Below are 22,843 nucleotides of genomic sequence, written 5' to 3'. Positions count from 1 at the left end.
ATGTGTGTGATTGACTGTGAAAGAGATGGGAAGAGGAAAAGATCCTCTAAGGATGAAAATCTGGAATTGGTACTGGGTGACGACCTGCAGTTTTCTGTCCTTGACTCCTATCTGCTTAATGTCCCAGGATTCAGTATGGTGTCTGTACTAGCAGCATTAGCAGCAGTTGGGAATGCTTAGAAATACAATTTCTTGTCCCCATCCCAGACTTTCTTGCACTGACATCCAGAAATCTGAGTTCTATCAACCTTCTGAGTAAATGTGATGCCCAGAGGAATTTGAGACCCCATTTCTTCAGGGAGTTATCCATATGTGCTAAGAACATTCTCTATGACTTGCAGTTGTTTCATCCTCCATTTTATTCAAAATTTACATCTCATTTTGTTTTCAAAGAGGCTCAGAAGAAATATGATGCCTGAAGAGCTGGAGAAGAAAAGACAGGAGATTTTAGTCAAAGCCAAGCAGAGGCGTCGTGACAGATGTTTACTTCCTCTGAGGCTGACCAGCTGCATTTTCCAGAAGCCAGTCACAAGGATAACCTCTCATCCTGACAATGTGGTCAGAAGACCTCGGTGTGAGGAGACCCTGGAAAAGCCCCAGCAAGCCTTTGCATTCCGGAGACTGCAGGGACTCCAAGCCTACAGCCCTGAAGGAGAACCTTTCAGTACCATGGACAGCGCAAACGTTTCCGGGATCATTGTCCAGCGTGATGCCGGTGAATCCCTGGCCCGTGCTGGTGCCTGGTCTCTGCACACTAGCCCTGAGCCCATCCTTGCCCAGTCTTCAGATGGGGCAGAGCTCAACCCAAGGTTGGGGCTCTTTCTCCCACACGCCCTCTGCAGACGACCAGTAAAAGATGCAGATATTCGCCGACAGTCTCGGAAAGTGAAGAGAGCAAGGGAGAGATTGGCTATGGCCTTGACGGCAGACAGGCTTGCCAGGGAGGCAAAGAGAACCAGGAGCCAGAAAAAATGTTCCTGAGAACTGAAGGAAAAATAGGAGACGATTATCTTGAGAAAGTTGAGTGGTGTGGTCCCTGGGAAGTGGTTCATGGTGGGTGTGGGGGGCAACCTACTTGCCGCTTTTACTGTCAACCCTGTTTCTGGACTATGATGCTTTGTTACATTAACTTTGTACTCTATTAAAGTCTTGGTGGACAAAAATGAAAAGTGTAAATTTTTTTTAATGGGAGAGATTGGGTTTCATGTGACAAGAGAAAAGATTTTTGCATATCTTTGTACACCTCAATTTCTGTATGTCAGAATTTCTTTACTGAATTCTACAGAGGTAATCTAGCCTGGGGAATTATTTAGTGTTTTTAGCTATAATATTTTCTTGTGTTAATTACACTTAAACAAGAAATGATCTATTCTAAAGAGGTTATTTTCTAATATTAAAAATTAATGCTATAAAATCTTATTAAGCTGGCTTTTACTCCTTGTTTTAACATGAGTTGCCTCCTCTTTTTGTCATCCTCGTGCCAAATGTTAAATCAGACAGAAGACAGATTTCAATGTAAATCAATTAGTACTTATGCTACATATTGCATCCTTGTCTGTTACCTAAGTCTTAAGTGGGTATTTTTTAAAAGAACGTGATTTTTTTTAATGTTATTTGTTTATTTTCTTTTTCTCTGTTCTGGGGCACTGGGTTTTCCACTGCTGCCAGTCAGCTTTCTCTAGTTGTGGAGAGCAGGGGCCACTCTCTGGTTGCAGTGCATGGGTTTCTCATTCCAGTGACTTCTCTTGTTGCAGAGCATGGGCTCTAGACGCATGATTTCTATGGTTCTGGTCCTGGGGCTTAGTTGCTCCATAGCATATGAAATCTTCCCAGACCAGGGATCTAACTCCTGTCCTCTGAATTGGCAGGTGGATTTTAACCAATGGAAATCCTAAGTGGGTATTTTGAAAAATGATTTTTGACCTTTGATTCTTAAGAAGGAATACATTCTTTGGAAACATTTTCTTCTGAAAATGACTTGCCAGCAAGCTTGTTGCCCTGACCCAGAAATCAGTCCAGAGTCCCTGAAATTTGTCCACCCCACAGGGTTATGCACATCACCATTTGTAAGCAATCAAGAATGACATCATTGCTTATTCAATAAACAATTCATTTTTACTTATAAACACTTCATTCAATAAACATCATAATTATTTCCACTGAACCCATAGAAGGTGGAATAAAGGTGACATGCTACAGAAGTCCCAGGGGGACAGTATCAGGAAGGAAGAGAATGACCTTTTCTGAACTTCCTTGTACAATTTTGATAAAGTTGTTTTATCAGTGGTGGAGAAGGAAGGCTGATGTGGCTCAGATCATAAATAATCTGCCTGCAATACAAGAGACCCTGGTTCAATCCCTGGATCCAGAAGATCCCCTGGAGGGAGGAATGGCAACCGACTCTAGTATTCTTGCCTGGAGAATTCCAGGGACAGAGGAGCCTGGCAAACTACTGTCGATGGGGTCATAAAGAGTCAGACACAACTGAAGGGACAAAACCACACAAAGAGTAACTGGGAAACAGGAAAACAGTGAATAGAGGTGAGCGGTTATGCCTCCTGACAACAGGCTCTGGATTTAACTTAGTAATAAGTCCCTCCTAGAGCCCAGAGCTTTGATGTGGGTCTGAAGCCTCCCCAGACGCACTAAGGCAGATTCCAACTCTTCAGTGTGAACTAATCTGCATATTCCAACCCCTTTTTGTCCTGGGACTGAGGTGTCACGTGACCCTTTCTGATCCAATAGGAATGAGGCACCTGACCCTTTAGGGAACAGGAGGAGGAGCCACATTTATGCCTGGTTCTTATCTGCCGGTCCTGGGGTCTGGGAAATGGAGCTGTGTGAGGTCACCATGTAGGGAGGGCTGTCTGGGTTTGGGGCCACCTGGGAGCATTACATTTAAGGGTAAGCATGGAGAATGGTCAGGATGAGACCTTCCCCCCTCACACCTATATCTATACCTGGACATAATTTACTCCCCCACAAGAAGTGTGTGTGTGTGAGTGTGTTAGTTACTCAGTCCTGTCCAACTCTGCAATCCCATGGACTGTAGCCTGACAGCCTCCTCCATCTACGGGATTCTCCATGCAAGAAGACTAGAGTGGCTGTTATTCCCTTCTCCAGGGAATCTTCTCAAAGCCCCTGGGAAGCCCTCCCACAAGAAAGGATACATGTGTATGTATGGCTGATTTCCTCTTCTGTGCACCTTAAACTATCACAACATTGTTTAAAAAATGAAAAAGTTTAAAGAATTAAAGGATGGTTTTTGAATTATTATATAAGCATATTCAGTTTTTAAATTTTAATTTTATTTATTATATTTTATCTATTATTAAATATGAAGGGGATGGGGAGACTCACTTACCCTCTACTCAGTATTCCAAGATAATAATAATTTTACTCCCCACATCCAGTTAACTAAGTTCATTCCTCTTCTTATGTTATTTTATCTTAGGATAATATGCATGCATGCGTGCTCAGTCATTTCAGTTATGTCCAACTCTTTGTGACCCTACGGACTGTAGCCCACCAGGCTCCTCTGTCCATGGGATTTTCCAGGCAAGGACACTGGAGTGAGTTGCCATGCCCTCCTCCAGAGGATCTTCCCAAGCCAGGGATTGAGCTTGCATCTCCTGCATTGCAGGTGAATTCTTTAACACTGAGCCACCGGGGAAGCCTTAGGTTAATATAGGCTCTGTTAAATTATTTTATCCTAAGGTCTGGGGAGGGGATGGAGCATTTTCATTTCTAAGAAGTTCCCAGGGATGTACAGCACCACACGCTGAGAAGGGGATTCTGGGACATCCTGGAGCCCACATGAGACAGATACAGAAAGATGAAGGTAATCATTCAGTGCCAAATCCAGACCAGTTTATATAATAAACTATCCAAACACTGAACTTTAAATACTGAAGTACTGAAAATCCATTCACTTAACTACATTTATGCAAAGATGTCATTGTTTGAATGACAAACTGCAATAAATTAGCAGTGACAGCTTAGATTCTAACTCCTTTCTCCTTATAATCCAATCATTAGATTCTAATCACTATCACCTGTTTCGTGTATGTGTTACTTTCTGCGGTACAACAAAGTGAATCAGTCATTTTATTTTTTTTCTGAACTCTCCCCCACCATAAGCTCTTCCCCTACCCCCAATAACCGCATCACAAGGTTTATTATGCCAATGTGTTTTGTTCACTTCTCTTTATTTTTTTATGTTTTAAACTTTATTTTGTATTGTCAATTAACAATGCTGTGATAGTTAAGGTGCATAGCAAAGGGACGAAGGCATACATACACATGTCTCTATTCTCCCCCAAACTCCCTCCCAGCCAGGCTCCCACAGAACACGGAGCAGGGTTCCCCGTGCTGTACACAGAGTAAGTGTTTGTTCTCATCACTATGATCTGTTTTGTGTGTGAATGTTTCTTTCTGCTGACAAACAAAATGAATCTGTTTTTTTTTAATTTATTGGAGTATAGTTGGTGCACAATTTTGTTACTTTCTGCTGTACACCAAACCAAATCAGTTATACATGTACACATATCCACTCTTTTTTGGGTTCTTCTCCCATATAGGTCATCATTGTAACCTGATGATCTGTTTTAAATGCAAATCTAATCACGTACTCCTACAGGGCAGGCCTTCATTTTTGTCTTCAGCAGATATTTATCTTGTTGCCCTGTCCTACTGATTAACACTACCCTCTTTATTCCCCAGTGTGCTCCAGCTTGGAGAGAAAAATTCTCTGGTCACCCTATTTGCAAAGAATCTACTATGTGCAAAGCGATGGTATAAAACCTGTGATCCAGAAATAAACTAAACAGATTCACTGCCTCTGTTTGATTTAATCCTCATGAGAGGAAAGAGTTAATAAGTAGAGCAAAGAATTTATAACTTGTCATATAGAAGTAGAGAGAGAGTGTATGTATTAGAGTTAGTTTCAGCATCTGTGTATTCATTTTTAAATGTTTTAGTGTGTGTTCATGTATTTGGGCTGCCTGGAGGAGGGGGGGATTGTCTGTGAGGGAGGCTCTTAGGCATTGGAAAAGTTCCTCCAGGTGCACCTTCTTGGAACTTTATTAATGTGTATCGGTCAAGGTTCTCTAGAGAAATGGAACCAATAGGACATAAAGTCTACAGAAGAGGAGAGGTATTTAGGGATTCACCCACATGGTTATAACAGTATGAAATCCCATAATCTGCTATTTGCAACCTGGAGAAGCAGAAGAGTCAGGGTTGGGACTTCCCTGGTGGTCCAGTGGTTAAGAATCTGCCTCAAAATGCAGGGGATGTACATTGAACCCCTAGTCGGGGAACTAAGATCCCACATGTTGCAAAGCAAATAAGCCCCTGAACCGCAACTAGAGGGTCTGTGTGCCCCAACAAAAGATCCCGCATCCCACAACGAAGACTAAAACTTGACACAGACCATTAACTAAATAAGTAAATATCTTTTAAAAGTCAGTGGTAAATTTCAATCCAAGTCCGAAGGCCTGAGAACCAGGAGCTCTGAGTCCAAGGGAAGGAAAAGATGGACTGTCCCACTCAGGAAGAGAGAGTGGATTCACCTTCCTTCACCTTCTTTTCCATGCGGCCCTCAGCAGATTGAATAACACCCACCTACACTGAGGAGAGTAGGTCACTTCACTTAGTCTATAGACTCAAATGCTGATCTGTTCCAGAAACATCCTCAAGAACACACCCAGAAATAATAATAAGCCAGCTATCTGGGCTGATCAGCCTTTGGATAGGTGTCCATCCTACCCCTGTCTCCTGAACCCAGGTGCTGGCATCCAAAATAAAGCAAACTTTCCCTTCCACCAACTGTGCCTCTTTATTGACTTTAGAGCAGTGAGCAGTTACAATTTAATGTATAAAATAAGCTACAAGAATCTATTGTCCCAACAGGGACTATGACCAATACTTTTTATAGAGTATAACTTTTAAAATTGTGAATCACTCTACTGTATTATCTGCAACTTATACAAATTATTCATCAACTATACTTCAAAACGGCTTCTCCAGTGGCTCAGATGGTAAAGAATCTGCCAGCAATGCGGGAGACTTGGGTTTGATCCCTGGGTTGGGAAGATCCCCTGGAGAAGGAAACGGCAACCCAACTCCAGTGTTCTTGCCTGGAGAATTCCCCATGAATACAGGAGTCTGGCAGGCTTTAGTCCATGGGGTCACAAAGAGTCAGACACGACTGAGAGACTAAGAAAAAGCACATACTTCAATTTAAAAAATCTAAAAAAAGAAAGAACCCAAATACTCAAAATGAACCCATAGCAAAAGAAACCACATCTGGTTTACCGAAGCAGAGAATGCATGGGAGGAGAAATACGAGAAAGGTTGCGGAAAGGTACAAATTCTCAGCTTTAAAAAAAAGAGGCAAAAGGGGTAATGAGTAAATGATGACTGCAGTTAATGTTGCTGTTCACTACAGTGCTGAAGAAATATGCTCAGAGAGTAAATACTAAGGCTCTCATCACACCAAAAAAAAAAAAAAACCCATTTTGAGATGATGAACATTAAATAAAGAGCTTCCCTGGTGGTTCAGATGATAAAGAATCTGCCTGCAATATGGGAGACAGGGGTTTGATCCCTGGGTCAGGAAGATTCCCCAGGAGGAGGGCATGGCTACCCTCTCCAGTATTATATTAACTAAAATCACTGTGGTAATCATTTCATGATATAGATGTCACATACATTTCAAACATATACAGTAGCAGCAATTTTAAACTTTAAAAATTACCTGGAATAATAGAATTCTGTAACTCTTCCATCAAAAGTAAACTGTATATAGTACTGTATGCCAATGATAGCTCATGAAATTAGAAAAAAATTGTTAAAAAAGATAAAAATTAAAAGTGCAAAAGAGTATAAGTGAAAGAGGACAAACCACAAGTGCTTTTTTCCTTTAGAATTATTTTATTAAGTCATAACTGTACAACTGCTTCATATAATAATTTCTACATGCTAAAATTTAAGGAACAATGTTATTAATATGTTTCATTACAGCATACTTCTAATAGCTTTTCAAAAACTGAGAAAAATCTTGCAAAAGGTTTTTAAAAATTTAACATTTTACAAAGAAATGTTAACAATTTACAAACATTTAACAAAATGTTTAATATTAAACAAATTTAACATTATCAAAGAAATGACGTTTCTACACTTTGACAAAGATCACTAGAAAAAAACAGTTAAGCTAAGAAACTGCCTCAAAGGCATTTTCCATACGGTTTTTCCTCTGCAGGAAGGCAATGTTCTTAAATAATTCAATTCATTCACAAATGGCTCTCTGCACCTGCTCTGGCGTCTTCTGCCATATCACTGCATGTTTACTCATAACCTGAAGCGGCCCAGTTACCTCTGGGCTCTCATCCTCCACTATTTAGACAGTGAAGCCCAGGGCAAACAGGAAGAAGCTCAGTTTCGGCTTCGCCCTCCCAACCCCCACATCCTCACTGCCTCCTGGACCCAGAGTTTCCTTCACCATATTGAGCCCTCAAGTTGCTACCAAAGTTTCCATTCCTCATTGACTGTAATTAGATTGTTGCTGATAATTTCCAAAGTCATTGTTAATTCCACTTCTACAATTTCCTCCTCCATTGTTGCCATGACCACCTCTGCAGCCTCAATCATGGTTGCCAGATGTGGGACTTTCACCACCAGACAGACCTTCTGTCTCTCCCTTTTCCAGCCCCATGATAAGCACCCCTAAACCTAGGACCATTTCCATATGCATGAGATCCTCCCCAGAAGTTACTTTCTCATCCTGATGCTAGTCCCAAATCACTACCACCACCAGGATAAACCCCCAAACTACAGCGGACTCCTCCTCCACTTCTAGAACCCTGGACTTGCTGCATTTCCCATGTCAACAAAGCCTTTGCGACTTTTGCATGATGACCATTGATGGCATGGTTTTTTGGCAACACAGTCTTGTCCACAGAATCAAGGTCATCAAAGTCACAAATCCAAAGCCTCTTTTCTTGCCAGACTGCCTATCAGTAATGATTTCAATGGTACCATTTGTCCATATTTCTCAAAGTAATCTCTAAGATGATGTTCCTTAGTATCTTGTTGAATACCAACAAACAGTTTCTTCAGCGTCCAAAGAACACCCCGCTGTCCAGATGCTGCTTCTGGGACACATGTTTGGGTTCAAGCACTATGCCGTCAATGGAATGGGGTCCGGTGGGCATTTCATCCACCTCGGTCATGGAAGAAAAGGTGACAGAACCACACCGTCTTGCTCTTTGGCTGGAAGGATCCCTCAGGACCACACAGTCTCTAAGTTCTTCCCGCTGCTGGTAACAGTTCCTCAGACTTTCTTCTGCGGTTTCAAAGTTCAAAACACCAATAAAGAGTTTATTAGTTTGTTCAGCTTCTCTCTTTTGCCTTTTCAAAGCAATTGATTTCTCGGTTTTCTCCATCAGACTGGGTTGCTTCAGTCAGATTTCCTATAGCTGAGGGAGATGAGAGAGATCTCAGAGATGAATGCAGACTGGACATGTCCCAGCCCTGTGGTAGGAGCCTGTGTTGCCCCAGGAAAATCCCTCTAGGAGCACTTCCACTGTGATCTGGCAATGCTGCCATGGCCTCTCAGCTCCCGCCGCCCTTGAATCAATCCTGAGTACTTTTCATCTTCCTGTAAAACACTATTTGAACAGAGGGAGCTTTCCAGACCCAGTCATCAAATATTGCATTTTCTCTTTAAGTTTTCCAATTCTGAACTGTATGTGTATTCTCATCTCTTCATTGTATGTTAATTCTCTCACTAAGCTGGATACCCAATGAAAGGAAGAGTAATGTGGACTGTAGTGATTTACCCTGACATATATACTTACTCCTTCGCCCTTAGAAGGGGCTCAAGATATATTTTGTTGAAAAAAGTATTCAAACTCCAAATATACTTTCTAAAGTTTTCTCAGAAAGTCACTCAACTTCAGTTATACAATCTTATCACCTCTTCGGTGGGAGACTGCAGTCAACTGTCACTATGATTTCATATCCTTTCTCTCTTAATCCATTTAAGACTTTAATCATAAAAATCTACTTAAAACGTAAACCTAGTCTGTGCACACTTTCTTTTAAAATCCATCATTTCCGTTTCATCGGATGTTTTTAGAGGGAGAAAATAAAAATATCTTAATCCTGTTGCCCTGCCACCCCTTTCAACACCCAATATTCCTCAGTTTGGAACGAAAATCACTTGATCCTCATGTTTACAGAGCACCTATTACATGCCAAGTTGTGGACTAAGATCCATAATTCAGAATTTCACTGAACAAAGTCATCACCCCAATTCATTTGAATCCTGATAAAAGTTTTTTTTAAACTCTAATCCTTGGCTCATCCAAAGCAATTACTTCACACAACAAAGAACAACTACAACATTATCTAAAAAGCTACAAAGTTACAAAACCCAAAACAGAAAATGATTAGTCCTGAATATACAATAAACGCCAAAAAAAGCAATGTACACATTGCTAAGGTAACCTGCAGGGCAAGAAATAAGCACATTACTGCCCTGGGTAGGGGTGGTTCTGTGATGACCCAGCAGAGCTGGCTTGAAACTTACCAATTTCAGAGAAAGGGAGGGTGTGTGTGTGTGTGTGTGTGTGTGTGGCACATAGCATGGGGTACTTGACCCTAGAGGTCAGAAGACGACCCAAACAGGGGTGCAGGGCCAGGCTAACAGGAATGGCATAACTGCTGGACTTTGCCGGCCGACAGGTTAGGGCAGGACCAGGCCACCGAATCGGCCCAGGTCGTCTGGGACTTGGAAAAACGTGCTCCCAGGCCGGGGCTGTCCGTCCGTCTGAAGCCCTCTGCTCAGCCCTGCTGGCTTTGCCAGCTACATGATTCCCAGGAACTATAGAAACTTGGAAGTTTTCCAGCCAGAACACTAGAGGGCACTTTTACCAGCACAACCCCAAACCAGCAACACTCCTGCAGCCGGAGCTCTGCTGCTCCGGGACACGTGTCAACTGCTGCCCTCACCTTCGAAAGGACCTGGAGCTGGAGCCGCTCCAGTGGCGGGGGCGGCGGGGGGAGCGGGGTCGCTGGCGCTCAGGGGACCTGCCCCAAGGGGAACGCGACCTGCTCCTCCTCAGCCTGCGCCACGTGGAGGGTGGTGGCAGCATTCTCCGGCGAGGGCTCAGTCGCCTAGGGGGTGGCTGGGGCCAAGGGGCCAGCACGGCTCTGGCCGTGATCTGCCGGCCGTCAATTTGCCCTCCGTCCATGTGCCTGAGCGCTTTCGCAGCCTCTTCCGGATTCTCGAACTCCACGTAGGCGTGGCCTTGAGACGGATGCGCGCGCATCCTTTCTCTGGGCAGGTCGATCTCTCTAACTCTCCCGAAGGTGGAGAATATCTCCCGGATGTGCTCCCTGGTCACCTTCCGGGTGAGCCTCTCGACGTGCACTTTGGTGGGCTTAGGGGCGAGGCTGCGCCTTCTCTTTTCCTTCTCATCTCGTCTGGGTGGTTTGGGTTTGGAACCGGACCGCCGCCTGTGGTCTCGGGGGCGCCAAGGCCTCGGAGAGCCTTGGGAGCTGCTGGAGCTGGAGCTGCGGGACCCACTGGAGCGTTCGGAGCGTCCGGATGCTGAGAGCGAGCTGGAGCCGCGGCTGGAGCCCGCGCGGGACCGAGCCCCCGAGCTGCTGCTACCGCCCGAGGCCCTGCGCCGCTTCCGAGCTTTATCCCTGCCGCGGTCCTTCTCGCCGGACTGCTGGGCAGCGCCTGTATCTTTACAGGGATCCACGGACTGCTCGTCAGAGCGCTCTTTGAGTGGGATGGGAGACGAAGTCATCTTGCCTCCGCGCTTCTCAGCCTCAGGAGAGAAAGGGGTTAATAGATTAAAGGCTGTTTCCTACAGTGTGAAGTACAATAGAATGTTGTGATCATCAATAAGGCCATCACAGAGGCAGAGAAAGAGGAGATATGGAGGAAGAGAAGTAAGAAGAAAGAAAAAAAAAACGACAGTTATTGATGAAGATATTGGGGAAGGGCAACCCTGTAGCTCAGACGGTAAAGAATCTGTCTGCAATGCAGGAGACCCGGGTTCGATCCCTTGGTCGGGAAGATCCTCTGGAGAAGGGAATGGCAATCCACTCCAGTATTCTTGCCTGGAGAATCCCATGGACAGAGGAGCCAGGCTGGCCATAGTCCATGGGGTCGCAAAGAGTCGGACATGACTGAGCGACCAGCCATAGCGGTTTAACTTGATGATTCAGAGAGCTGAATTTTTAAAGAAACATTTTATTGTTTACTAAATATTCCCGGAAATACAAGAGCCAGTGATGTACTAGCTTATTTTATCCCAACCACAAAGCAGGTTCCAGATTTTTTTAGACAGCGTTAGATGTACAAATTGAGCTTCCCTGGGGGCTCAAACGGTAAAGAATCTGCCTGCAGTTCAGTAGACATTGCCTGCGTGCTAAGTCGCTTCAGTGGTGTCCAACTCTTTGCAACCCTATGGACTGTAGCCCCCCAGGCTCCTCTGTCCGTGAAATTTTCTAGGCAAGACTACTGGAGTGGATTGCCATGCCCCTCTCCAGGGGATCTTCCGGACCCAGGGATTGAACTGGTGTCTCTTAAGCCTCCTGCATTGGCGGGCGGGTTCTCTACAACTAGCAACATCTGGGAAGCAGTGGACATTAAACAAAGAATTATAGGAACACCAATATAAACAAAGGTAATGGATTAATTTGGAAGAGAAATGAGATAAAGTTAGACATAGTTTCAGAGGATATCAGGTAGAGAAATTAAACAAAAAAGTAAAGTAGGACTCTGTAAAATAACTTTTAAAAGTCACCTTGACCTTGCTGTGAGTGATATAGGCAAGTCACAGTCATAATCCTTACCCCAAGTCCTTGCACCTCCCCTCCTTGTCACCAGGGCCCATGGATGTCCAATTTTTACTGACTTCCTTGCAGCTCAGGGCCACCACAGGGGAAAATAAACCAGGAAGAGCAGGCTATCTATCTGATGTATCAGATAGATAGCCTGGAACATTCTTCTTCCAGCTTACAAATGGGACAGTCTAGTCTTTATAGCTCAGCTAGTTCAGAAAGCAATCTTATTTCCTTTCATGAGAGCACTGCCTCCTCAGCCCACATTATAAGCACTATTTATAGGAAGAGGAAGAAATCTGAAACTCAATATGGCAGAATCTGGGGCAGTATGAACCCATTCTTGCTATGGGGTCATCCTAGGCCTCTGCCTATAGTAAGGACCCTCCCGTCAAGTCTCAGAAAGCATCTCCACCCCACCAGGGACAAGCTAGACCAGTGGTTCTCAGAATACGTCCTTAGACTGTGAGCAGGAGGACCAGTGGCTCTCAGAGTGTGTCCTTAGAGCACCAGCAGTACCTGGGGACTTACTAGAAATGGAGAGTCTCAGCCTTGCTCCCAGATGTGATGAATCAGAAACTCTTGGATGGAGCAGCAATCAGAGAGCTGAATTTAAAAAGAAAGAAAGAAAAATAAAAACCAAGAAAAATAAACTTGTGGGTAAAACTTTTTCCAGAGAGAACTATTTAAACAGAGCCCAGGCAAATACTACCTCTACTTCATAGTGATTTTTTTAAAAATCTGGCTAATTATCCCAAGAAAGCTTCATACACAAACCTATACAAAACCTTGAATATTTCTTAATACTAACACCAAAGAAATAACTTTCAGTAATGTAACAGTTTAAGAAGCTACTATTTGCTTAATTAAAAAGATTGTACAAAAGGCAAAAGTATATAGATGGACATCAATATGGATTCCAAACTCACCAGAAGAGACTGACTTGGAAATCTGGTCAATGCAGGTTCCCCCAGTTCTAAGAGCTGTCCACTGACCACTGCTGAGATCCAGACAGCCGGTGCCTCAATGGAAAGTCTGACTTCTGCCTCTGCCTCTCCTTTTATAGGGGAAGAAGGTGGACAACCCAATCAGTGGACAACCCAATCAGTGGACAACCCAATCTAGAGGGCACGCCCTCTCAGATCCAAGGGATTGGGGACATTCCTAAATCTGTGCCCACAAACACAAGAATTTGAGGCTGTTGACACAGATACTATGAAAAAACTCAAGAGTTTAGACAAATACTTCTACTTCATAGTGACCTTGTGGTTTTTTTTTTTTAAATCTGGCTAATTATCCCAAGAAAGCTTCATACACAAACCTATACAAAACCTTGAATATTTCTTAATACTAACACCAAAGAAATAACTTGCAGTAAAGTAACTTCATTTTAAAAGCTACTGTTGGCTAAAACAAAGAGATTTTAGAAAAGGTTAATGTAGATGTATACTGTTTTGCCATCAGTATCAATTCCATGCTCACCAGATAAGGCCAGCCTGAAAATCTGGTCTATGGAGGTTTCCCCAATTTCAAGAGCTGTCCTCTGACCACTCCTGAGATGCCGTCAGCCTGTGGCTCACAGGAAAGTCCACTAACTTCTGTCTCTGATTTTCCTTTAATAGGGGAAGAGAGTGGACAATCCAATCAGGGGATAACCCAATCTCCAGAGAACACACTCTCTTTCAGATCCAAGGCATTGAAGAGATTTCTAAATCTAAGCACACAAACACAAGAATTTGAGGTGACTGAGACCATCAGATACTATTGTAGATTAAAAGAATTTAACACATTTGTGCCTGGTTAGGTATTTGCAGTCCCTACCAACATTGTAATGTTTTCTTTCCCTCAGCTGGGATACATTCTACAAAAATAAGAGTGGAGGTTGCTCTCTGCACTTCATAGTAGCTTTAGAAGGACCAGGATTCCAGGTCTGCTTCACAACTCACAAGCTGCCTCAGCAACAGTGTAGATCTTCATTTCCCTAAGAGAACACTGTGCCTGGAATTTCTTTACTATACCTTGTAACAAACACCAATCTACCTAAGGCACCTGAGTAGATGCAGAGAGTCATTTTGTGAATCCATCAGAGTATTTTAGAACATTACCTTACTGTGGGGACTTCCCAGGTGGTGCAGTAGTAAAGAATCCAGCTGGCAGTGCAGGAGACACAAAACTTGAGGGTTCCATCCCCAGGTTGGGAAGATCCCCTGGAGAAAGAAATGGCAACCAAATCCAGTATTCTTGCTAGAAAATTCCACGGACAGAGGAGCCTGGCAGACTACAGTCCATGGGATCTGAAAGAGTTGGACATGACTGAGTGTGTGATGTGCACAGGTGTGCACACACACACGTACATATTCTGAACTTACTGACTGGATATGCAGGGAAAGGGAAAGGACAGAACCAGAGATAACTCTGTGCTTTCCAGCTCAAGTGGCTGAGCAGATGAAGTGCCTTTTAAAGGAAAGGGGAAGTCAGGAGAGGTGGCAAGTACAATCTCAAGCAATGGGAGTGGGTGTGGGAGTTAGGGCCCAGCTCCCCCAACAGAGTTGAGAATTTGGGGATAACTCCACAGTCAGCATCCGTGGTTCCACAACTGCACATTCAAACAACTGTTACTGAGTCCAAACTCAATCTGCTGGCCGCGAAACAGGCCAGTTAATGGAGAATCTAGGTGCTGCGGCAAGGAGCACAACTTTATTTGGAAAACTGGTGACTGAAAAGATGGAGGACTAATGTCTCAAAATAACCATCTTATCTGGGTCTGAATGCCAAGTTCTTTTATAGAACAGCGACAGGGGGAGGTGAGGAAGCAAAGTAAAACGGCCTTTAATCTTGCAAATATCTTCTGGTATAGTCTTAGAGGGGAGATATGTTAATTTCTTCCATTCTGCCATCCACAGGTGGACAGGGCGCTGAACTAAGGTCTTTGGATCAATACTCAGGCAGGATAAACAGTATCTTTTTAGTGAACCAAAAGGATACAGTTATAGAACATTTGCTTACCATTGGTTTTGTATAAATAGTGTCCTTTTAGTAAACAAAAGCAACCAGAAGCAAAATTAAGGGTTTAAGTAAAAGAAATAGATCCAACATGGAGTCAGTTCTTCCCTGTAACACAAACACAGGTTGTGTAGTACTGTAGTATGCATTTATTTTTTTAAAAAATCGGCTTATAAGAGGACCCATACAGTTCAAACTTGCACTGTTCAAGGGTCAACTGTAGAGACTATGTAAGATTATCAGTTCTAGTTTGGGTAGAGTGTTAGTGAAAGTTGCAGAAAACTGGTAGTAGGTATCTTGACTATTAGCACAGAATATGAAGTGAAAAATGCTCACCTCACCTTCCTTTGCTACTTTACTCAATGTAATTTGTTGAAACGTCTGTCTCTTCCCCACTAAATGAGCCTGTCAGCCTTATTGAAGTTCACCTGACCAGATATTGGAGGGAGTTTGTTGTTTCTTTGTTGTAGTTGTTCTTTTACCAGGGCTCTAAGCCTTATTTCAATTTTATTTACTCCAGTGCCACACTGTTTAATTACTTTGGTGTAACCCTTTAGGGTATTTTGGGATCAGGAGGTTTCATACCTTCAACTTTTGATTTGCTCTTTCAGGATTCTTTTGGTTATGCAGGGTGCCTGAGCTTCCAAAACAAATGGTGGGATACATTTTTCTATTTCCACAAAAAAAGTTCAATAAAGATTGCATTAAGTCTGTAGATCACTTTGTATAGTATTGACATTCTAATGTATTAAGTCTTCCAATCATTAAAATGGTATGTCTTCCTATTTATTTCTATCTCCTTTAATTTATTTCGGCAGTACTTTATAGTTTGGGGAATAAAATCTTTTGCCTCACTGCTTATGTTTATTCCTAATAATTTTCTTTCTGAATTGTTTGTGCTTACTGTATATAAAAATAATAATTTTGTGTCTATTTTTAAGGTATTTTTTTAAAATTTATGTTTTTGTTTTTGTTTGCTTTGCCATGCATGTGGGATCTTAGTTCCCAGACCAGGGGCCAGAGTTTGAACCCAGGCCATCTGCTTTGGGAGCTCAGAGTCTTGGCCACTTGACCAGCAAGGAGGTCCCTTGTGTGTTGATTTTTTATCCTGCAACTTTGCTGAGTTTATTTTTGGGGTCTAACTGTGTGCATGTTTATACCCATGTGTTTGTGCTGTGTCTGAGTGTAATCTAAGCATTTCTACATATGACACCATTTCACTATCAGCAGGGATCATTTTCCTTCCTCCTTTGTATTGTAACTGTCTTTTCATAACTTTTTCTTGGTTCTTTGTTTAGCAGGGACTTCCTATGCTAGGTCGACTAGGAGTGGCAAAAGCAGGCATCCCTCTCTGGTTCTTAATCTTATAGAAAATATTTCCAGGCTTTCTTTATCAACTAAGATGACAGATGCAGGTTTTTTATGTAGGGCCTCTATTCTATTAACATTTCCTTTTCTTCTGCTGCTGCTGGCTGAGTGTCTTTGTTATGAAGGAGTGTCATAATATTACTAGCTATTACACTGATTGGTTTTCATACACGGGACCATCTTTTTAGGTCCCAGGAATAAATCTCATTTGTCTGTCGTTCAGAATCCATTTAATGTGTTGCTACATTCAGTTTGCTACTATGTGTTGAAGACATTTCTACTAGTGTTCACGAGTATATGCGTATTCACGAGTATATGCATCTAAGAGCGTTCTCTTTTTGTATTGTCTGTTTCTGGCTCTGGTAAAAGGGTAATACTGACCTCATGGAATGAGTTAGAGTTCTGTCCTCTTCAGTTTTGGGGGGAAGCATTTTAGAATCAGTATTGTTAAGTAATTTTTTATGTTTGGTAGAAATCAACAGTGAAACCATGTGGTACAGGCTGTGCTTCATAGGACTTTTTGGATTATTGATTCCATAGTCTTACTGGTTATAGGTCTATTCAGATTCTCTACTTCTTCTTGATTCCGTTTTGGGAGCAGCTTTTCCAGAAATTTGTCCATTTTGTCTGGATTATCTAATCAGTTGATGTACAGCTGTACATAGTATTTTCTTCAAATCCTTTTTTTCCTATAAATTCAGCAGTAATGCCCACAAATCCATTTCTTATTTTGAGTAACTGAATCTTCTCTCCTTTTTCACAGTCAGTGTATTTGAAGTTTGTTATTTTTGTGGATCTTTGCAAGGAACAAACTGTTGATTTTCCTTCTTGTTTTTCTTTCCTCTCTTTTATTCTGCTGTCCATATAATCTGTATCATTTCATGCTCTGTGATAGATGTGAATTTAGGTTTTATTATATTTCCTAATGCTTCATGGTATAAAATTAGGTTGTTCATAAGATAGATTTCAAATTGTATTTGAGATAAAGAAAGTGGCTTTCTTTAATTATATATGCCAAGATCAGTAATTGATGAATAAATTTACTTTCTTGCTAAAGCATCAGTTGAAATTATTATGAAGAGTCCTAAGATGATTTCAGACCAGCTTGTTTCTAACCCTGCCAAGTCCCAGCTTGTCTGATCCTGGTGACACAACCACCATGAGCTCCGTGCTGGGATGTCAATCACGGACCCAGGAGGGCAGAGCCCTCAGTGTCAGGATGGGCTCCTCTCCCCCACACGTCCCTCTCTGTTTCTAAGCCCTGAAGCCTGGGAGTCACAGACTATGATGCAATCACAGAGGGAAGGGGAAAAGCCTGTTTATGGTCATTGCTTCTCACCGGGACTGAGGGAGGCAGGTGCAGAGCCCCAGGACAGGAGCCCCCCAGAGCTCCTCCATGGGACTGACATGAAGCAGTGAAAAAAAAGGGAAGGCAGGCTGCCTGTGTCACGGGGACACCGAGGGTGAGGTCTCAGCACTGTGACCCCCTTATACACACCTGCTCTCTGATTCTACCTGTGCCCTGGTCTGGAACACCAGCCTGGCACACGCCCAGCAGTTCTCACAGGCTGAGAGAGCAGCAGTGGCGTGTGCTTCACTGGCGTGAGGGGAAGTTTTCCTTTCTGAGAACAGAGCGTACAGACTTGCTCCTGAGCCAGGTTCTTCTCAGCTCAGCTTGGACACAGGGTTTTGTCTCCCTGTTGTGCAGACCCTGCCATGTCCTTTCTGATTTGTCTTTTCCTCCTCCTGCATTTCTTACACACTGTGTGAGCTGTATTATGGACAGTGTTTGCGATTTCAGAAGCCAAGAGTCTGTAGAGATGGGGACCTAGTGATGGGTGGATTTTTTCCTCTTTATGAATTGTACCAGGAATCAGACACATTTTCGCTCTCTTTTGTGGGCAGCCAAAAACAAGAGACAAACAATAGGCAAGTAAGTTCTTGTTTACATGTGCACATGGGTGTGTGTGTGTGTCCATTTAATCCCACAGAGAAGATGCTAAGATGTGCACAGAAATTACAGAATTGTAGGCTGACACACCCTCACTGGTGCTTTCCATGTGGCATTAGTGGTAAAGAATCCACCTGCCAAAGCAGGCGATCCAAGAAACGAGTGTTTGATCCCTGGGTTGGGAAGAACCTTCGGAGTGGGAAATGGCAATCCACTCCAGTATTCTTGTCTGGAGAATTCCATGGACAGAGGAGCCTGGTGGCTACACTCTATGGAAACGCAGAGTCAGATATGAATGAGCAACTAGGATCAGATTCTCATTGTTTTGATCTTCTTTATCTCCAGTATTCTTGCCTGGAGAATCCCATGGACAGAGAAGCCTGGTAGGCTACAGTCCACAGGGTCGCAAAGAGTCGGACATGACTGAGCGACTTCACTTACTCACTCACTTACTTACTTATCTCTTTTTTACCTTAAATATTTTCTCCCCACTCCCTTCAAGACAGAGGAGAGAGTTAGATAGCTTTTGTGTCTGCTCCATGAGCCTATTCTCAGTGATCATTCCCCAGGGGTCTCAAAACTAGTGGACCTGCTGGGACTCTAGCCCCTGCTGTTGTCAGACCCTCTGACTGAGGCACACCATCCCTTGATTCACTGATCCCCTGGTCTGAGGTCACACTTAGGAGAAAGTGGCACAGTCTGGCTGCTCACTTCTGACAGGGACATTGCTGAAGTGTGCACCCCTGGAGATACACCTAAGTTCCTTAAATCCACAACCCTTAAACGTTATGACCCACTGGACATCAGTCATTATTTAACCCTAAAATGAATGAGATATTCAGCCCATTATTCTGAAGGCCAAACAAGAAAAGGGGATAACATTTCAGACCAGGTTAATGCCCTTAATTTTTTATCCATTGCACTAATTTCTCCAGGAAAAAAATGAGAACACTGCCTTAAAATCTGGACTTTATCCAACTGTGAAGCAGGCATGTCTCCGGTTTCGTTCCAGTAATGATGCCTAACAAGGGACCACCTGTGTGCTGTTCATGTTTTGTTGGTTGAAAGAATTGCTAGTGCCTCTGAAACATTTAACAACATGTCTAGGCTTCCCTCATAGCTCAGTTGGTAAAGAATCCGCATGCAATGCAGGAGACCCCAGTTCGATTCCTGGGTTGGGAAGATCCCCTGGAGAAGGGATTGGCTACCCCGCTCCAGTATTCTTGGGCTTTCCTTGTGGCTCAGCTGGCAAAGAATCCGCCCGCAATGTGGGAGATCTGGGTTTGATACCTACGTTGGGAAGATTCCCCTGGACAAGGGAAAAGCTACCCACTCCAGTATTCTGGCCTGGAGAATTCCAGGGTCTCAAATAGTCGGAGTGACTTTCATTTCCACTTTGTATGTCCTCGGAAGAGTAAAGGGATGTGTAGGAACTCCATGCTTTGTTTCCACAAGTTGTTTCCATCTGTACTGATTCCTTCTGGAATTTTAAATCTATAGTCATTTTGGCAGGTGCTCTTGCACCGGAGGGCTGCTGACCTCTGGGGTCAGAATTTCAGTCTTTCCAGAGTTTTATCTGTGTGAGGACCTTTGTGTGTCCAATCTTTGTCCATTCCAGCTATCTCATTTCATGTTTGGTTTCCTCTTGGTTTCCTTCCACAACTTTAAAAGTAAGACATGGGATATTTTATGGAAATTATTTCAGGCACATACGTTGTCTAGTTTGGCAAAAGCTACTTGCCTTCTACCAGAGTTAGGGCGTCAGAAAGTGACTATCAGGGGATGATTTCAGGCACCATGAGGGGAAAGAGGGAACCTGTTTTCTCCTTGAGGCCAGTGTTGAGGGTAGGGCGGCAGGAGTCTTACTAATGTCAAAGGCTGGAGGTCAAACTTTGTTCCCTCCCTCCTGTACTGGACGCCAGAGAAATTTCTGGCCATCTCCATTTTGGACAGAAGAGCTGAAGGCGTTACGTGATTGTCAAAGTTATTTCTAAAAGTCTCTGGGTTAGTCCATGATTGTATACAGTCAACTTCATTCTGTAAACAGATTTTCATACCTAACAGTGTATCATGAATGTAATTTAAGTAAATGTATATCTACATGCTTATTATTGAATGTCTACAGAAGTCATGTCATATAGATATGGCAACACTTTAGCCATTGTGATTAATGTTATATGACAATAGACATGTGATAACTAACCCTTCTTAACGAGCTTGGGCATTTCTCTTATTGAGGTAACTGTAAAACTGCTGGGTCAAAGTGAAAGTGAAAGTGAAGCCACTCAGTCGTGTCCGACTCTTTGTGACCCCATGGACTGCAGCCTACCAGGCTCCTCCCTCCATGGGATTTTCCAGATAAGAGTACTGGAGTGGGTTGCCATTTCCTTCTCCAGGGGATCTTCCCGACCCAGGGATCGAACCCGGGTCTCCTGCGTTGTTCAGTTCAGTTCAGTTCAGTTCAGTTGCTCAGTCGTGTCCGACTCTTCGCGACCCCATGAATCGCAGCACGCCAGGCCTCCCTGGTCATCACCATCTCCCGGAGTTCACTCAGACTCACGTCCATCGAGTCTGTGATGCCATCCAGCCATCTCATTCTCGGTCGTCCCCTTCTCCTCCTGCCCCCAATCCCTCCCAGCATCAGAGTCTTTTCCAATGAGTCAACTCTTCCCATGAGGTGGCCAAAGTACTGGAGTTTCAGCTTCAGCATCATTCCTTCCAAAGAAATCCCAGTGTTGTAGGCAGACGCAAAACACAGACACATTCATATAGCTCTTGGTGTGTGTGGCGTGTGGTCAAGGACCTGCTGGGAAACTAGCACTTCACAAGCCAGCCAGCAGAGGGCAGGGTCACCCTTTTTCTGTGTGGTGCGGTGCTTAGCAGCGCAGTCCTGTCGCACTCTTCGTTTCCCCTTGGACTGTAGCCCGCCAGGCTCCTCTGTACAGGGCATTCTCCAGGCAAGAATACTGAAGTGAGCTGCAATGCCCTCCTTCAGGAGGTCTTCCCAAACCAGGGATGGAACCCTTTTCCCACATCTTTACAAACTGAATATTCTATTTTGAACTTGGCTTCCTCAGTGACTCAGTGGTAAAGAGTTGGCCTGTAATGCAGGAGACTTGGAGACGTGGGTTCGTTCCTGAGTCAAGAAGACCCGTTGGAGAAGGAAATGGCATCCCACTCCAGTATTCTCACCTGGAGATTTCCATGGCCAGAGGAACCTGTCTGGGGTCCAGTCCATGGGGTTGCAAAGAGTCAGACACAACTGAGTGTGTGTTCTGCATCACATGAGAAACACAAACATAAAGCTATTTTAAGAATTATTTTAAGGCCATTATTTTAATGTGCACATCTTTACTAATTAGAGTCACAGTATTGTTACCTATTGTTTTAGGACATTCTACCTATTTGTAAAGGCATTTGTATGATCATAGCCTTTATCTTTAATGATATTTCTACAGAGTATTATTCTGTTGCTAATTTATTTTTTATATTTTTTACGAAAACTGTTTTTGTGCTATGCTGGGTCTTCATCGAGGTATGTGGGCTTTCTTAGCTCCCAGACCAGGGATTGAACCCATGTTCCCTGAACTGGAAAGTAAATAATTCCATGATTTGCATAACAATTACCTGAGTCCACTGTGGGATGTTTGACCATCATTTATCCTCAGTCTGTTTTGCCATTTAATCCTGTGTTGGTGTGGAGAATTAAAAAAATATGAATTCCTCAGACTTTGCAGTTAATTTTTTTTGGTTTTCCACTTTTGCTTTATTTTTCATCGAACTCCAGAATTTATCAGTATCCATCTATACTGAATATTTAAAAATAAATGCAATGCTTCATGGACATATAATTCACACAAAAAATTCAGCCTTATATAGTGTACAGTTCAGTGACTTTTGCACACTCACAGAGGTGTGCAACCTTCACTCCTATCTAATTTTAGAATATTTGTGTCGCCTGAAAATGCAATTTCATGCTCATCATTAATTTCTTTCCATTTTCCTCTGCTCTCAACACACATTGATAATCTACTGTCTCTTTAGATTTTCTAACTCTGGAAGTTTCATATAAAAAGGATTATGTAAAGCGTGACCTTTTGTGAGTGGCTTGTTGCGCTTAGTTTCTTTATTGATTATCTGTCTGGATGATCTATTCACTGTTGAAAGTGGGATATTAATGTCCCCTATTGTTATTGAATTGGTGTCTATTTCATTCCCTTATGATCTGTTAGTATTTGCTTAATACTTAATGCTTCCTTGAAGTAGGATGTTAAGTAGTGAGTTTTTCATACATGTGCTTTATCAAGTTGAGGAATCCCCTCTATTCCCAGTTTGCTGAGGTTTTGTTAGGAATGGATGTTAGGTTATTTGCTCTACATTGTTTGCAGTTATATGACTTTCTAAAATTGAAGTACAGTGATTTACAACATTGTATTAATTTCAGGTGTTGCACTGTGGATAGTGCGGGCATTTTAACAATATTAACTCTTCCAGTCAAGAGTATGGGAAATCTTTCCATTTCTTTACATCATCTTTGGTTTCCACAATCAGTGTTTTATAGTTTTCAGCATTCAGCTCTTTCATCTCTTTTCTTAAGTTTATTCCAACTATTTTGTGTGTGATTTTATTTAAATTTTTTTAATTTTTAAAAATTTA

General features: G+C 42.9%; 2 protein-coding genes across 2 annotated transcripts; one reads left to right on the top strand and one right to left on the bottom strand.

The window, feature by feature from the left end:
* LOC138440664 (methyl-CpG-binding domain protein 3-like 2B) lies at positions 1–1,010 on the top strand. The gene is made up of 2 exons (XM_069590310.1): positions 1–69; positions 394–1,010. Exons 1-2 carry the CDS (start codon positions 1–3, stop codon positions 979–981), a joined length of 657 nt encoding a protein of 218 aa, XP_069446411.1. The 3' UTR covers positions 982–1,010.
* Positions 1,011–8,572: 7,562 nt separating this feature from the next.
* LOC138440963 (RNA-binding protein with serine-rich domain 1-like) lies at positions 8,573–10,823 on the bottom strand. Its single transcript, XM_069591205.1, has 3 exons — positions 10,018–10,823; positions 9,097–9,101; positions 8,573–8,658 (listed from the first exon to the last, which is right to left on the bottom strand). Exons 1-3 carry the CDS (start codon positions 10,821–10,823, stop codon positions 8,573–8,575), a joined length of 897 nt encoding a protein of 298 aa, XP_069447306.1.
* Positions 10,824–22,843: the final 12,020 nt, after the last annotated feature.

Source organism: Ovis canadensis, chromosome 5 (assembly GCF_042477335.2).
Source record: "Ovis canadensis isolate MfBH-ARS-UI-01 breed Bighorn chromosome 5, ARS-UI_OviCan_v2, whole genome shotgun sequence".
Classification (NCBI taxonomy): domain Eukaryota; kingdom Metazoa; phylum Chordata; class Mammalia; order Artiodactyla; family Bovidae; genus Ovis; species Ovis canadensis.
The sequence above is the reverse complement of the archived record's forward strand: the minus strand, read 5'-3'. Positions and strand labels throughout refer to the sequence as shown.